The sequence below is a fragment of the Pipistrellus hanaki genome (genome assembly GCF_964339955.1).
Source record: "Pipistrellus hanaki genome assembly, chromosome: 9".
Lineage (NCBI taxonomy): Eukaryota > Metazoa > Chordata > Mammalia > Chiroptera > Vespertilionidae > Pipistrellus > Pipistrellus hanaki.
The window spans coordinates 22,606,537-22,623,372 of NC_140511.1; the positions used below are offsets into that span (position 1 = coordinate 22,606,537).

The following is a 16,836-nucleotide window of genomic DNA, read 5'->3' on the forward strand; positions in this document are numbered from 1 at the left end:
GCTGATAGGCACTTAGGCTGTTTCCAAATCTTAGTTATGATAAATTGTGCTGCTATGAACATAGGGGTGCATATGTCCTTTCTGATTGGTGATTCTAGTTTCTTGGGATACATTCTTATGCTAGGATAAGCTTTCTGCTTCTGCTTCAAAATCTGGCTCTATGTTAGACAAATATAAGGCAGCTTGTTTTGAAAAACTACATCTTACATAAATCAGAACCTACTTTTGTGCTTCAATATTTAAAGGGCCTTATTTATATCCTCCTATGAACTCCAGAACGAAAAGATGAATAATTCTCTTCAGCTTTTTAAGTCACAAATGTGGGCACAAAGGAAGTACAAAGGTCAGTTTATAAGGACAATCATTATTTGGAAGGTCAAGTCAGTGTTGCCTTTGGTGGAACATTTTCGTAGTCATTTGTCACACTTAGGAAATGGAAGGCATCATTTTTATTCTCAGGGCCAATGGAAAATTTGCACCTTAATAGAAGGACTAAGAAGAAAAGCTAATTTTAGGTAAGATCTATCATGCTTTCTCTCACTCAGAAAATTGGATATTTTTTTTAAAACTTAACAAAGCCCAGGATTTTGATAAAGAAAGCTGAGTAGTAATGGGTTTACTGCCTGCTAAGTCCTGCCTACCTCATTATTTTATATTAAGAATTACATGAGATTAAGCATATGAAGACAGTGAGCTACAGAAAAATCAAGGATTTAATGATTACACAGACCTGAGCTTATTCTCAATTACAAGCTGTGTGACCTTTAACTTTTCTGAACTTGAATTTTCTTTTATCTACAAAGGAGATAATAATGCCTATTAGGCAACATTGTCAAGGGGATTGAAAGATGTCACGTGTGCACACCTTCCAACAAGAAACCCTTTATGAAACTTCTTAGTCAGTGCAATGTGGTGTGTATGACGTTAGTCATAAATACACATATTTATTGTTCATACAAATGGTTTCTTCATTTAAATTTATCTTATATAAATTTAATGGGTTAAAATAAAAAAATATCTACATTTCAAACCATAGACTGTTCATTAAATGTCCACACAGAGAATAGAATACACTAATTAGCTATTACTGTACTAATATTGTTATTATCATAGAAAGATATTTGTCATATTTCATTAGAAAGTAAAGAACATGAAGCAACAGATATGGAATGGTCAATTTTCTTAAATAAAAATTATGTGGAAAAATATATCTAAAATGTATAGAGAGACTATAGGTGAGTTTTTTTGTTTTTTTTTTAAATATATTTCATCGATTTCTCACAGAGAGGAAGGGAGAGAGATAGAGAGCTAGAAACGTCGATGAGAGAGAAACATCGACCAGCTGCCTCCTGCACACCCCCCACCGGGGATGTGCCCGCAACTGATGTACATGCCCTTGACCGGAATCGAACCTGGGACCCCTCAGTCCACAGACCGACGCTCTACCACTGAGCCAAACCGACCTCGGCTATAGGTGAGTTTTGTTTTCATTTTGTTGTATTTGTATTTTGTTACATTTGTACAACAATATCTCACTTGTATAGCAAAATAAAATGTTAAAATATATTGAATAAAAATACGGATAAAGAAACTGACCTCCTTCAGCGGAACAGATGACCACAATTTGACTGAAAGGTCCATCCCCTTTGTTGTTATAAACGCCAACTTTCACTTCAAAGGGAGTAAGGGGAGGGACACTTTCATCTCGATAAATGAACTTGGAAGCATCAGAGGATGTCACCATTTTCTCCTTCCACCCACGCGTTCCATTGGGCCTGAAAGCCACAATATAGCCAAAGCCTTCCCCATTCTGAAACTCTTCAGATACTGGCTAAAGAAAAGAAAAAAAAAAAAAAAGCAATTAATTATAAGCTAAATAATGAATTAAAAAATCCTCTTTCAAAAGTTTAAATTTTTTAAAATTATGGATAACTAAAGAAAAGAAGATTCAAATCTTTACAGTACACTAGAGGCCCAGTGCACAGATTTGTGTAGAGGGTGGTCCAGCTAGACCACCCCTATTGGGGGGAAGGGGCCTATCAGAGGTGGGGCTGGCAGGGGGAGGGGCCTCAGGTGGTTGGCTGTCCCTGCCCTGTGGTCCAACTGAAGGTTGAACTCCCAAAATCCCAGACCAGGGGACAATTTGCATTTAACCTTTTATTATATAGGATTAAAAGCCAACATAGCAAAATCACGTGGCAGTTGCTGAAAATTTAAAAGGCTTTTAAGAGTAGAGGATGAAAAAATAATAATATTACTTGGTATTTAAGGGAAGTACTAAGAGTACTGAAAACTGCTGAAGTGAAACAAATTTGCTCCAATTAGTCCTGAATATGAAATGGAGGCCTTTGGATTGCACACTAGAATATAACAAGTTGGGAAAAAGTATCATATAATCTAAAGGTCAGGAAATCTTGTCACTGGCGATGCTTTGTCAAGCTGCTAGCTCAGAAAATCTAGGAGACATTAATGTAAAACCTTTCTTCTACTGGTTTTTTTTTTAATTGCTTTTGTGCATTACTAACATATGAAAAAAACTGGAATATAGTATTTGTACAAGAAACTTCTTGTACTAAAAGGCTTATATTTAAATTTGTTAAATGAACATCGGTTTTGCATAAAAAAATGAGTACTTGTGATTGGCTAGTTAGTGAATGGAATAGTTACCAGCCACTGCCTAGCACAATATTCAACACATTGTAGATACTCAATAAATAATTGCTAAATTGTTTTTCTTTCGAATTTTGATTTGAGAAAAAAGTGTATTGAGTCAAATAAAAGAGAAAAAATTATTAAATTAAAGAACTACAGATTGAACTTTATATCCCTCCCAAATTTATGAGATGAAATCCCCCAATGGGATGCAATAAGAAGAAGGTGCCTTTGGTGGGTGATTTGATTATAAGGGAAGAGCCTGCATGAATGGGATTAGTGCTCTTACAAAAGAGAGTGGAGAGCTCTCTTGCCTCTCTGCCATTGAGGACAGTGAGAAAATGACTGTCTACCAACCAGCAATCAGACCTCACCAGGCCTCAACCTGCTGGTGCCTTGACTGTAGACTTCCAGCTTCCAGAACTGTGAGAAATAAATTCCTGTCATTTATAAGCCACCTGGTCTATACAACATTTGTTTTAGCAGCCGGAGCTGACTTTGACACAAAATGGGTATAGGCAAGGCAAATCCATTTAGAGATATTTGATCTCGCTGAAATTCAGGTATTGGGAAATTAATCCCTCTGCAGAAATCAAAACAAGACAAAACGTTTTATTGAAGAACAGGGGAATGGACATAAGAGCAGGACAGAGAGCGTGCTCAAGGAAAATTCCTTATTGGGAAAAGACGTTTTTCTGTATATTTGATCATTGTCCCTAGAGTGTTAGGAATTTGTTTAGTTTTCTCCAGTAGACATTTTCATTTAAATTCTATTTTCATATTCTAAAGCATAGTTTTGTGAGCTACACAGCTATATTGAATAATAAGGTAATATATCATCAATAAAGGAAAGTGGCTTCATGAAAAATAGATGCACCTCTCACACTTCTTTTCTTTGATAAGAAACTGAGATCATATGGTGAAGAAGACAAAAGAACATAAGTTTTGTTATACAAGTCCCCAATTCTACTCTTCTCAGAGAAAGTAGCTAAACTTTGCCTCATTATCATGATATTTAACACAAGGAAAATGAGCCCCACTAATAGGATTGTTGTATGGGATAAATGAGATAAGCAAGGCATGATGCCACAAAGTCAGTGGAGGTCAGTTCCTTCCTCCTCAATAGTTTTAGACTCCAAATAAGTCAAGGGTGCCACTTAATCTTGAAATAATTAAATATTGAACTAAGTTAAGCAGACATCTGAAGTAATATATGAGAAGATGTGTTTTAATCAAACTTTATTATGAGATAGCTTGTTCACAGGAAGACGTTCCACAGACTTGGGGAAAAGTTAACTGGGGGCTGGTATGAAAATGAGGAAGGATGATGTTAACAATATCTATCTGAGCAATGCATGCTCAAAGTGTCCCTTCACCTAATTTAAACAGAAATTATCCAGTGTCTCTGCACCAAGTACAGATCCTAGACATGTAGCCATATTTCCTAAGGACTCAACCAGTTCTGACATCTGAGTACAGATTCTCTTACCTCCCAGGCAATGACTAACTCGTGCCTCCTTCCACTTCTTCCACTCACGTTGGTGGGTGCTGTCTTTGGAACTGTGGATAAAATGGGCAGAGAGCAAGTGAGAAATACACGTGTCATTTAAGAGTCTTTATAATAAGAACACATCATTACTCAGGTTGGGTGAAATCCTGATATAAGTTACTGGTAATATTCAGTATTAAGACAAGATGTTTGTGACAGATACCCTACTTTCAAATCTGCAAGTGAAATGTATTTTTCTTGGTCACACCCTGCATCCCCAAACTAGTCAGTCTTCTTGTTCATGCGATGGGAGAGTAAGGTCTAAATTATAATTAACTTTATAGATTAGGACGTCTTCTAGTGGTTAGTTAGTTTTTGTCCTACACACTGTCTCCTGCTTTCCAGGGATGTGACTCTTTTCTGTGGTTTTAGGGCTTGCAGACTCCCTGGAAAACCCACAGGTTGACATTAGCATTAGTGCTTTATGAGAAGCCCCCAAAGAGCTCTAAAGAAATCTTAGCGACACTTCCATGGATTGAAAACATCTTTAAATGAATAAACATTAAAAAGAAATAAAACTGAAAATAAATCTCTCTGCAAACTGCAAAATATATAAGCATCCGGCGAAACTTTTTCAAATAAATATTAAAAGAATAAATGTGTGAAAGGGATAAATTTCCCCTTCACCACACCAAACCACAAAATCTGCAGCTGAAAGGAAACATTTTCAAATGAAGAACTGCTAAATGAAGAGAACTATTAAAAGAAATCATTTTCCAGGCTATGAGCCTGCAGGAGCAATTTTACATTTCAGCGTTGAATTTATATCTCAGAATATAGTTTTTAAACACCATTGATATACTCATAAACAATAAATTCACTCCCATATATTACCTACCTCTATGAAAGGCAATTAATTACTGGTAGATACTCACACAGCATTTTATATACCAGAAAAACTTATGTAGAATTTATATTCTATTAGAAATAAATAAAAAATAAACATTCTCCTTGGCTAAGAGAGGTAGAAGAGAAAAGTCTGTGAATATATAATTGGCTCCACTGAAACAAATAAACTACATTTGCTAAGGTGCAAACTTCAGTGTCCTTGGACACTCTGCTCCATGAACTATTTCTTCCCTTGCTGGTGCACATGCAGAAGTCTACACGCAACAGCAGCCACCTGTCATTCTTTCCTCACAGTTACATGTATGCTGAAGATATTCACCCTGGCCAGGTTGCTCAGTTGGTTGGAGTGTTGTCGCAGACACCAAAGGGCACATACCCAAATTCCTTGTTCGATCCCTAGGTGGGGTGCATATTAGAGGCAAATGATTGATGTTTCTGTCTCTATTCCTCTCTCTTTCAAATCAATTTAAAAAGGATATTCTTGCCCTAACCGGTTTGGCTCAGTGGATAGAGCGTAGGCCTGGGGACTGAAAGGTCCCAAGTTCAATTCCTGTCAAGGGCTTGTACCTTGGTTGCAAGCACATCCCCAGTAGGAGGTGTGCAAGAGTCAGCTGATCAATGTTTCTCTCTCATCGATGTTTCTAAGTCTCTATCCCTCTCCCTTCCTCTCCGTAAAAAAATCAATAAAATATATTAAATATATATATCCTCAGGTGAGAATTAAAAATTACTCATATGTGGAGTTCACTCTCAGAAATTACCTCAGAATTACAAGAAATTGGATAGCTCTTTATCTTTCATTCAAGAAATCACAAGGAATTCAACTGAGAAAAAAATGATGGTGTTATAGCAATAACTAAATATGCCCTTTTTATATGAACAATGAGTAAATCATTTTATGTGAGTTTTTGGTAGTATTCATGGTTATTGTTACATATAACAGCTAGGAACTTAACACCATGTCCCCAAACCAGTGGTATATAGAACTAATTCTAAATTCCCTTCCTAGTGTATAGTATGAGTAAGGCACCTTCCTGTTTAACTGTATGTGTAAAAGGGTACAGATATAAGGTTCCATAAGATTCCGAATATTCCATCAGTGGCTAAAATTTTGGAGTTCTGAATATTGTGACTACCAATACATGGTCAAACAAATAGTGGAAACAAGATAATTTGTTAATGTTATGCCATTATGGCTGTCTTAGTAGCATTAGTTTTTTGTTTTGTTTTGTTTTGTTTTGTTTTTTAAATGTATTCTGCACCCCCATCATATGGTTCACGGTAATCTCTGACAACTAACAGCCAAATAATATTACAGGTCATATCTACCAAAGCCACGTACATTGTCTATTACATTAAAATAATTAAGTTTATACCTCAAAGTTAAGACTTCCTCCTCCTCTTTGAGGACACCATCCTGAATTTTGGATCATGGATTTTGTGGAAAGACTAGGCACTGAGGATCCTTTCCTATTTTATTCTGACCTCAAACATCATCTAAAAAGAGGATGCATGGAACCTCTAGATCAGAGATGTAAAGTGCCACAGTCAATTAATGCATTTATTAAAAAAATTAGATTTCTCAAAAGTGTTAACTTTTTGAGTAAAAAATAAATAAATAAATAAATAAATAAATAAATAAACTGATAAAACATTTAGTGAAAATTTTCACTTTGAGCAACCAAGAAAGGGAAGTAATACTTTCTATGATTTAATTCTTTGGGTAATTTTTATGTTGATTATACATAAACAACCCAGATTGCATAAAATTTCTCTCATTATTTGAAATCAATCTTTGAGGTTTTCTTACAGCTGCTAATTTCTTTTCAAGAGAAGATAGCCCTGCCCTAAACAGTTTGGCTCAGTGAATAGAGTGTTGGCCTGCAGACTGAAAGGTCCCAGGTCTGATTCCGTTCAGGGGCATGTACCTTGGTTTCAGGCATATCCCCAGTGGGGGGCGTGCAGGAGGCAGCTGATTGATGTTTCTCTCTCATCTATGTTTCTAGCTCTCTATCCCTCTCCCTTCTTCTTTGTAAAAAAATCAATAAAATATATTTTAAAAAAGAGAAGATAGCCCATATTTAACTTAATATAAAAAAATATAAGATCCTCTTTCACACTACCTCCAATTTTAATATCTAACACAAATAACACAAAAGGCATTATAGGTCATTTGTGTGTTAGTGGTCTAGATGTATAAAAACCAATTATTTTGAAATAAAAAAGTTTACTAGCTATAATAGAAACTACTAATAGAAAACTTAAAGCTTTAAAGAAACGAAAACAGCCGAGACCAGTTTGGCTCAGTGGATAGAGCGTAGGCCTGCAGACGGAAAGGTCCCGGGCCCGATTCTGGGCAAGGGCATGTACCTTGGTTGCGGGCACATCCCCAGTGGTGGATGTGCAAGAGGCAGCTGATCGATGATTTTCTCTCATTGATGTTTCTAATTCTCTATCCCCCTCTCTTCCTCTTTGTGAAAAATCAATAAAATATATTTTTTAAAAAAGAAAAGAAATGAAAACAACCTAAGTGTCCATGGACTGATGATTGGATAAAGGCAATTTGGTATGTGTGTGCATATATACAGGGGTGGGAAAAGTAGGTTTAGCTTTTACATATGAAAAATTATACAATAATTAATAAATAATAATACAAGAATAAACTCTGTTTCGCATACTCACAACTGTAAAACTACTTTTGCCACACCCTGTATAGTATGAAATATTACTCAGCCATAAAAAGGAAAATCCTGCCACTGGTGACAACATGGATGCACCTTGAGAGAATTATAATAAGTAAAATAAGTTACACAGAGAAAGACAGACACTTATATGTGGAATATGAAGAAACCAAGAAGGGCTTGGTGGTTGCCAGAGGTGAGATTTGGGGGGTACAACATGGATGAAGATGGTTAGAAGGTAAGATAAATAAGTCGTGGAGATGCAATGAACAGCATAGTGACTATAGTTAATAATATTTTATTGTATATTTAAAAGTTACTAAGAGAATAGATCTTAAAATTTCTCATCTCAAGAAAAAACTTTTTTTTTTTTTTTTTTTTTTTTTACTATGAGAGGTGATGGACATTAACTAAACTTATTGTGGTAATGATGTCACAATATATACATATATCAACCATGTTGTACACCTTACATATATTATAAGTCAATTACATATCAGTGAAACTGTAAAAACAAACAGAAAATGAAAACAAGGCTTTAATAGCTGCATCTCAGGAATTCTATTTTCTTGTCAGGATCACATTGTGTGAAATGGGTATTCTAGTTTTAATTGGCTTAAATTTCCTAATTACAGGCAGATGAACTGTGGAACCCAGGCTCATTCATTTTCAAATTGCTGGCACACAGCTATTTCTGCCGTCAATGTTTTTGAGTCCTCTAATTTTAATTATATCCTTTTACTTATAAAACAGCCTGTTCACAATATATACAAATTTGACTTAATTTTTTAGAGCCCTTCTGGTATAAAAGTTCTATAATTCTTCTTAGAAATAGAAAATGTATATAATCAAACAGCGAATAAATGCTTGGATTGAGTTCAGAAAAATACATATATATTTAAAAACCAAATATATTTTAATGTACTTACTGAGAACCAGATATAAAATTAAGCAGCTAAATGTGTTTACCCCTCACTTATCTACTAATAAATGTCCTGAGTTTATTGTCTTAGAGAATCAAGTTTATAAGCATGGATAACAGATTTTTAAATTTTATTTCTCCTTAATTTTGGTCTGGGCTTTGCTCTTTCAAGAACAGATAATGTAATTGATACTTTTTTTTTTCCTTAGCTGCCTTAGTGCCTTCTCTGGCAAGCTGAAAATCATACTCTTGTTTCTTTTTACCATATACATTGGACACATTGCAAACATTTAGAGGGATCAACATATAGTGTTCTACCTTAGTTTAATCACGCATGAATTTAAGCATGAGTCTCAAAGGACGTTAAGTATATTAATATTTTGGCAAAGCCAGTCACACTAGCAACATGCTTTAATGAACCTTCAATTTAATTAATTGATTAACTAAACAAAAGAAGGCAGGATGAAATAATTTTCCAATCTCTCTACTTTCCTTAAATAACTTGCAATATCTACTACAATAGATGTTTACATGGCTTAGTATACAAGGGTGAGCAATAGTAAGGACAACAGTTGTGAGTGGCATTCTTTTGAGTTAATAAAGCTAATGTAATAATCCTAACCTGCAGGTCTTTTGCCATATAAACAACTATAAACCTACTTTGTCCATATAGCTTTTTTAGAGACCTGAGGAGGCAACAAAATTTAGGAGCTTAATGCCAATCCAGCGAGTGGCTTGGAAAGAAAGTTGCAGACAAATGGAAATAAAGAAAGGAGGTTGTTTATACAGTCAAGGTGGGAGTCAAGAGAGAAACCTAAAAGCATTTTCCCTACATGAATTGACGTACATGGCACATCAGTATTTCAGGTAACTGGTTATCATTTCAGCTCACTTTATAGGAAGAGTTAAATTTAAAGTTTCCAATATAAAAAAATACCAGCGTTGTTTCCTAAGGAGTTCGAATAAAGCTTTCATTCCTATCAATAGGCTAGATAAGGCGGTATACACAAATCGTAAAGATGTTCTGGTGGGAATGAGAGAGCTCTGGGCCTGACTCCCACTTCCATTCTTGGTTGGAAATATTTCTTAGCCTCTTTGACGTTTGGTTACCTCGTGAAGATATTGTTACCTACATTTCCCAAGGTGCTTTTCCTCACTATTTATCACAATGTCTGGAACCATAAACGATACAGGTTACCTAATGGTAACCAGTTAAAATCCAGCTAAATTTGGAAAAAAGTAGTGAGGTCTTCTATGGAAAGCACTAAAAGTTCAACATGAGTCTATTTACATGGTACCATGAAATAGAGTATCCTTTTGGAAATCTGTATAATATTGTTCTGATGGTTCCATGGAAACTGTGCTTTCAATTTTGGCTGAGGTTGATTTAATTTGAAAGTATAGGTAATATCCATTTTTGGTTTTCAAAAGAGATTGTTAGGATATTTTAAGAAAGGTGTGATTTCTCTCATTTCTGAACCTTATCATGCCTGGCAGTAGTCAAAAGCCAATGAGGTGAGAACATGCAATGAAGGCTGTTTACCTCAACTCTTGTTCTCAACTTTGTTTATATGGGTCCACAAGGAAGAAGAAGCAGAGGATGGGTAAAATATTCTTTGAATGAGGTTTGTTGACCATTGTGGTCAGAAGAGGATGCGGAGAAGGAGGAGAAAGAAGGGAGTGAAGAGGGAGACAACTTGGAAGACACCATCTGGGTTAGAATTCCAGCTCTGTCACTTACTCAGCTTTTAAAACTCTAGAAATCTGTTTCCTGATCTTAAAATACGGACAAACACTCATTGCTTTAGAGAGAGTTAATGTGAGAATTAAATGACACAATGAAGGGCAAGTGCTTAGCACGGGGCCTGGAACATGATTTGTGATTTAGAACTGGGGCATGGTATGATGGGGACTAGACCGTTAGAAAAAGTCTAACTTGGGTGTCTCACATTTACTCCTGGGTTGACAACCTCTCATTGCCCATTTATCTTTGTACTTTTATTCCATCATAGTGTTATTTGTCAGTAACATAAATGTCTGACAATTGGTTTCTTTTAGAAAAGCATCTGTTGAAGTGCCCATCTTTGCTTACAAAGTGCCTATGAAACTGAAGTTCTTTATATTTCTTGTAAACATTTAAATAAAAAAGACTTGCCTGGACAAAAGTGGTTTCATGATTTAAACTATTCTCTGTTATGCGAGCCATGCTGTTTTCTTCCTTTCTTCCTAATTACTGAGATTTGGTCTTAGAGTTCAGTCACTTGACATAATTTTTGCCTTCTCTTAATGTTACTAAGAACCATTTCTTTTATTTAATATAATTAAATTGCTCATCAGGTTGAAGAAAGTTGTAATGCTCATTAATAGTGTTTTATTTTAGGATCTCCCAATTACTTTAGCTGCATGCTTGATATTTTCTATATAACTTTTTCTTAGGAACATAGCTTGGAGAGACCTTTAAAAACCTCAAAGCCTTCGCCTCTTCTCTGTACACATCAGTGCCTGACAACTATAGTTTTAATTTCCCCCTATAAATAATTCTGCCTGAGTCCTATTTGGTCTGCCCTTCAAAGTCCAATTAAATGCCATTTACAAGGCAAATACACATACCCCCAGAGAAAAGGAATCTAACCCTATCTCATATTACAATAGTATTTTACTGTGTTCCTTCTATAATATTTGAGCTCAAATAAATTTCCTAAGTAATGATCATGGATAAGAATGGTAAATATACAAATATGAACAAAGCGAGGCCCTTGCAGAAGTAAAGGAAATAATGTATAACATTGAAGAAATTATAGTAGAAAGTTAAATGAGTCTTTTTCTGGACCTGGGATGAGTCACATGTAACATGAAGTGGGCTGGATGAAACCATTGAATTTCTAAGAAATAGGGAAACAAAATTTCATGACCCTTTCCCATTACCTCCTCCAGATTTTAGCACAAGGAATGTTTTGGAAGAAGGTGGTCAGTCTAGCATAGGGGTGTCGAACTCAATCAGAGAAGGGGCCAAAATCTAAAATCCAGCCTAAATCGCGGGCCGAATGGTTTACTGAACAGTCATAAACTGACAATGTCATAAACTGACAGCGGAGTGCAGTGATGACAGCGCGGTGCGGGCCACATTGCAAGGCCTGGAGGGCTGGATTTGGCCCGGGGGCCTTGTGTTTGACACATGTGGTCTAGCAGATGGATGTGCTGTGGCATCTCTACCCCCAGCTGTCAGTAGAAGGGAAGTGGGAGTGCCATTTTCCCCTCAAGCTAAGTAAGAAGAGGAGCAAAATAACTGCTGCAGCGTGTAGATGCTCACTCCTCACTCTGGCTGATGCCATGCGGCTCAGAATTTTGTAATGAGGGTCCAGACCCACACAATGTTTCCAGAGCAGCAAGCAAATTAGTTCTCGAGAATACTGTGTGTTTCTTGAAATTGGCAGCACAGGAATGGGAAATCATTACTGTGGGCCAAATGGACAACATGGCCATGGATTGAGTAGGCTTGTTGGGCTCACACACAATAGGGCTGCCTGGTAGGGGATGGGAGAGTCTCCAAAGGACCCAATGCATCTTCCAAGAGGGAAAAGCATCATGTGGACAAGTCCATCACATGGAGCACTCAACAACCATGTGAGAACCACAAATTTTACCACCTAAGTAGCTTTTCCTAGTATTTTGTCTGATTTGAGAAGTGTGCAGAGCAGCGATTAGAATCAGGAAGAAGTAAGTGGAAAGAAGGAAAGAAAAGGCATATAAATACCTTTGGGTCTAGCCTGTGCTGGGATGGAAGGAAGAAAACATGGAATTGGAAGTTAGTCTTTATTTAAATAAAAAATAAAAATGTATAACCTGAGAATGAGATTATATAAGTACCCACACACACCTTGGATATAGTTGGGGCAGAAGCCAGAAATCAGAAGGGGCATACTGGAGAGCCGTAGGTGAGAAATAGGAAACTATCTTATGTTTAAACTCTACAGAGTTCAGTCTGTTTATTAAACCAGTTACAAGCAGTGATAATGTGCAGGAAGTGTTAAGGCTAGGAAAGAGTTTCATCTGTCCGTCTACTTGATATTCCTATTCATATGGTTGAGAAATAATCTCTTAAATGGAGGAAAATATTTTTTCCTTTTGTGGCCAGAAGTATGTGTGTAACATTTTCCATTTCAGTTTGAAAAGACATTTTGCAGGGGAGAAAAAACAGTGTACTAAGTAACTTGGCAACCTATTTTAATATGGAACACTTTTTAAGCATGGTGTCCATTTGACACTTCATTCCCTCTGTTCATTTTGTCTTTAAAAAAAATTATTTATTGCTGAGAGTATTACAGATGCCCCCTCTTATTTCCCCATTGCCCCCCTCTACCTGGTTCCCATCCTATCTTACTTATGCTATCAGAACCAGAGAAAATGTCGGCATGCTGGGACAATATCACTCCTCCTCATGGACTGAGACCTGCCTAGATCCTAGTAGAGTCAGAGTCTGCACCAGACCCCGAAAGGTTCTGACTGTCAGCCATTCAGGTGGGTTGAGGAGCAGGGCCTGAGGGCACATTCTGCAGCAGAGGCTGCTCAATGGGAGAACATTTTGGAGGAGCTAGCTGCAAGCCAAGAGACTGGATGGCTCTAATCATATTGACAACGTATGTTTAACCTGAAAATGCTTCTTCAATATGAAAAAAGCAGCTTATGAATGATTACTATAGTTTAAATTTCCACATAATAAAGTAATAATGCAATAAAAATCAATGATAATAATAATGAGTGGCTAATAGTAAGCATTTATCATGTACCAGGCATTATGCTAAGCTCTTTGCATGCATTATCTTATTCAATACAATGATCCAAAGAACTAAGTAGTGCTATCATCCCCATTTTACAAATGAGAAAATTGAGCCTCAAAACAATTTGTGTATCTTACCAAGTTCACTGCTAGCAAGTGGATGAGAAGAACATTAATTTAGATCTGCCTAACTCTAAAACTCAAACTCTTAATTTCAGATATATAAAGTTAGTCATAATTTGAAGTAAAGAAACTGCAAACATTGAGATATATACCAAGAGCGTTAACACTAACAAGTTTTCACTACTTTTAAATTATAGGTCACAATGTTACTTCTATCCACTTTTGCATATATTTTTTTCATTTCTACCTTAGCATATATTTCAAATTCATATCCTAAAATGTGTTTCCCCTCCTGAGTGTCATCTTTTTAAATAATAGAAAAAGCATTTCCATTATGCAACCCAAATATATATACTGTTTTGATGATGTAACACATTTCCAAAATAAAATACAGGGGTATCTCTTTCTATCTAAAAACATGTAATAAAATTGTTATAAATGCACACTAAAGTAAAAAACATATTTTTATACCATTTTGACATCTTCATAATAAAAAAAAATCAAACTAAATTATTTTACTTTATATTTGTTGACTACTAATAGTGTTTTGATGACTAGAAAATTCAAAACATATCTTAGAGGAAACTGCAAAAAGTTTAACTTTTTGGTGTGTGGGAAAAGAGCAGTTCTAAAGCAAAAATGCTTTACTAAAACTGCTTTGATATTTAGAATATTCTAGTAAATATGAGCATTTTAAAAGGACACAAAACTTTCAATTCCATACCCCGAATGCAAAACCTTTTCTCTTCCTAGCAGCTCGGCTGATTTTCAAAGTTTACTTGGTCTATTAGAACAGAATCATCTTTTGAAATATAGGACAATACAGGACATTTACTGAATAGAGGCAGAGAGAGTGCCTGGAGAGAACATCTCAGGATGTTGGTGTCTCTTTTAATCCGTGCTGCCTGACGAAACAGGCATAAAACTCCACACTTGGTTCAACACCATTAGTAGCTCTAACCCTGTGTTGTACCAAAACCCAGGAAACATAAAGTAGGCAGAACAAGCTTTCTTCAATTCTCTTTTAAAGGAGAGCATTCCATGCATTTTTCATGCTGTGTCTCTTCTCTTCCATAAGATTTTAATGGACAAAAGTATGTCATGTATATAGAACTCAATAAAATGGAGAGACAGGAGCTGTATAATTGAGGGAGATGCAGAAACAGTCGAAGGAGAAATCTTTTAAAATGCATCACCTGAATACATTTGAGCTGGAAAAGTAAGTGTTTTTTACTAAAATGTTTTTTTAATAGCACAAGGAGGTTTATGCTATAAAAAAAAATCTAAAAGGATGATCCATCCCAAGCAGATTATTTATTTTCAGAATGAATATTTATAGAGAGCCTCTGAATTAGGCAGTAATCTTTGCCTTTGTTTAAACACAATTAACTATATGCAAAATAAGGCAGAGCTTTTCAGAAAATATGTATGCATAAGTACTAATATTGGCAGTTATTTCAATATCTGCTCAGTGAGTACATAAAATGAGGAGCAACTAAATTGTTATAGTCTTAATTAATGAGCACCTGTACACAATGAAAGCATGACTGATTTTATGAATGCAAGAAAATCCAACCAGGCAATTAATGTTCAGTTAAACTCACACTATTGAAAAAGTAGCAAATAAAACAACTTGTAATAGGCAAATCATAAAAGCACAAAAGTTGGATTTTCTGTGAATGAATCTTTTCCAACACATTTAGGCTATTTTATCTTTCACTTTCTTAGTTGCTTAAATTTTACATGGTAAGAATTGGAATATCTTTTGTATGATTATTCAGACTTAATGCAATAAATTGAAGATTTGGGATTTTTTTTCTTTAAAAAAAAAACAACAAAAACAAGTGTGTTTTAGAGAAAGAATCAACTCTTTTGATAGATTATTTTAATTATTATAAAATTTATTCAATTTGTAAATAGTCACAAATCACATTTTTGGTCCAATTCTGTAACTACAATACAAAATAAACACAGTTAATTCTTAGTTTTCTTTGTTATTGTGTCTCTGACCCAGGTACTGGTGTACTTAGGGACATATAAAAGAATAAAAAAATTCCCTTTTAATCTTTCAACAAAGACACATAAGCACTAGTGCCTGACACTATTTGGTGCTAGAGATAGAACAGTGAACAAATAAAACAAAAGCATCATTCTCAGTACCCTTATATTCTTTTAAAAAATGTTTTATTGATTTTAGAGAGAAAGGGAGGGAGAGGAAGAGGGAGATAGAAACATCAATGATGAGAGAGAATAATGAATCAGCTGCCTCCTGCATGCCCCTCACTGAGGATCAAGCTGCAACCTGGGAATATGTCCTAACTGGGAATTGAACTTGAGCTGCTGATTCATGGGTTAACACTCAACCACTGAACCAGACCAGCTGGATGACTTATATTCTAATGATTTTTGAGATTCATATGTTATCATTGAATTCAAAGTCATTAAATTTTTTCCCCTCCATGTATCTGCAATCTACCTCCTTCCTTTATCTATTGGTTTCAGATTGTTCTCATTAATATTATTGACATTTGTGTTTACCTAAGCTAGTGCTCTACTAGATATTTTTAATATCCAATTTTATAGGGACATAAAAGATTAATATTTTTTAAATGTAGTTTTATTGATCTCAGAAAAGAATGGAGAGGGAGAGAGAGATAGAAACATTAATGATAAAGGAGACTCATTGATTGACTACTCCTGCACACCTCTTACTGGGGATCAAGCCTGCAAGCCTGCAAGCTGGGCACGTGCCTTAACTTGGAATCAAACTGTGACCTCCTATGTTAACCAAAATGGTTTTATGATGTCTAGGTAAATGACTCAGGAAAGATTACACTAAAACAAGCAATTATGGTTAATTCAGCTTGCTGTCAAAGTGATTAGAGGCATACCAAATGGAATTCTCACTCTTACCTGCTTCATTGGTGCGGATCATTCGAGATGGGGTGCTTGGATCTCCAGTCCCAATTGGATTGGTGGCAACCACTCTAAATTCATATTCCACCCAGGGGTTCAAGTCCACCGCCATGGCTGACTCCATATCCCCTGTTATGATTTCTGGGACTGTGGAGAGACAGAGATTCCACATCGTTAGGAAAGTTCATGTCATTAGGAGGACTGGAAAATGGTCACAACTAGTAATCCAGGGTACCGCAGGCACTGACAGGATCCGCAGGCTGATGCCTCCTTCCTCATCACACATGGCCACGGTGTCACCTCTGGTCTCATTAGTCAAATCAGAGCCAATCTTTAGAAAGTAAGCACTAGTTATTTAGAATCCTTT

At 35.9% G+C, this 16,836-nt stretch overlaps 1 protein-coding gene across 5 annotated transcripts in view; it reads right to left on the bottom strand.

Annotated features, from left to right (window-relative positions):
• Positions 1-16,836, bottom strand: part of CNTN5 (contactin 5) — a 917,150-nt gene that overhangs the window by 44,845 nt on the left and 855,469 nt on the right. For all 5 annotated transcript variants that reach the window (XM_084894670.1, XM_084894671.1, XM_084894674.1 and 2 more), the window contains 3 exons: positions 16,467-16,616; positions 4,142-4,212; positions 1,597-1,831 (listed from right to left, as the gene is read on the bottom strand). In XM_084894670.1, coding sequence (XP_084750796.1) covers positions 1,597-1,831; positions 4,142-4,212; positions 16,467-16,616 — 456 coding nt within the window. The remainder of the gene's footprint in view (positions 1-1,596; positions 1,832-4,141; positions 4,213-16,466; positions 16,617-16,836) is intronic.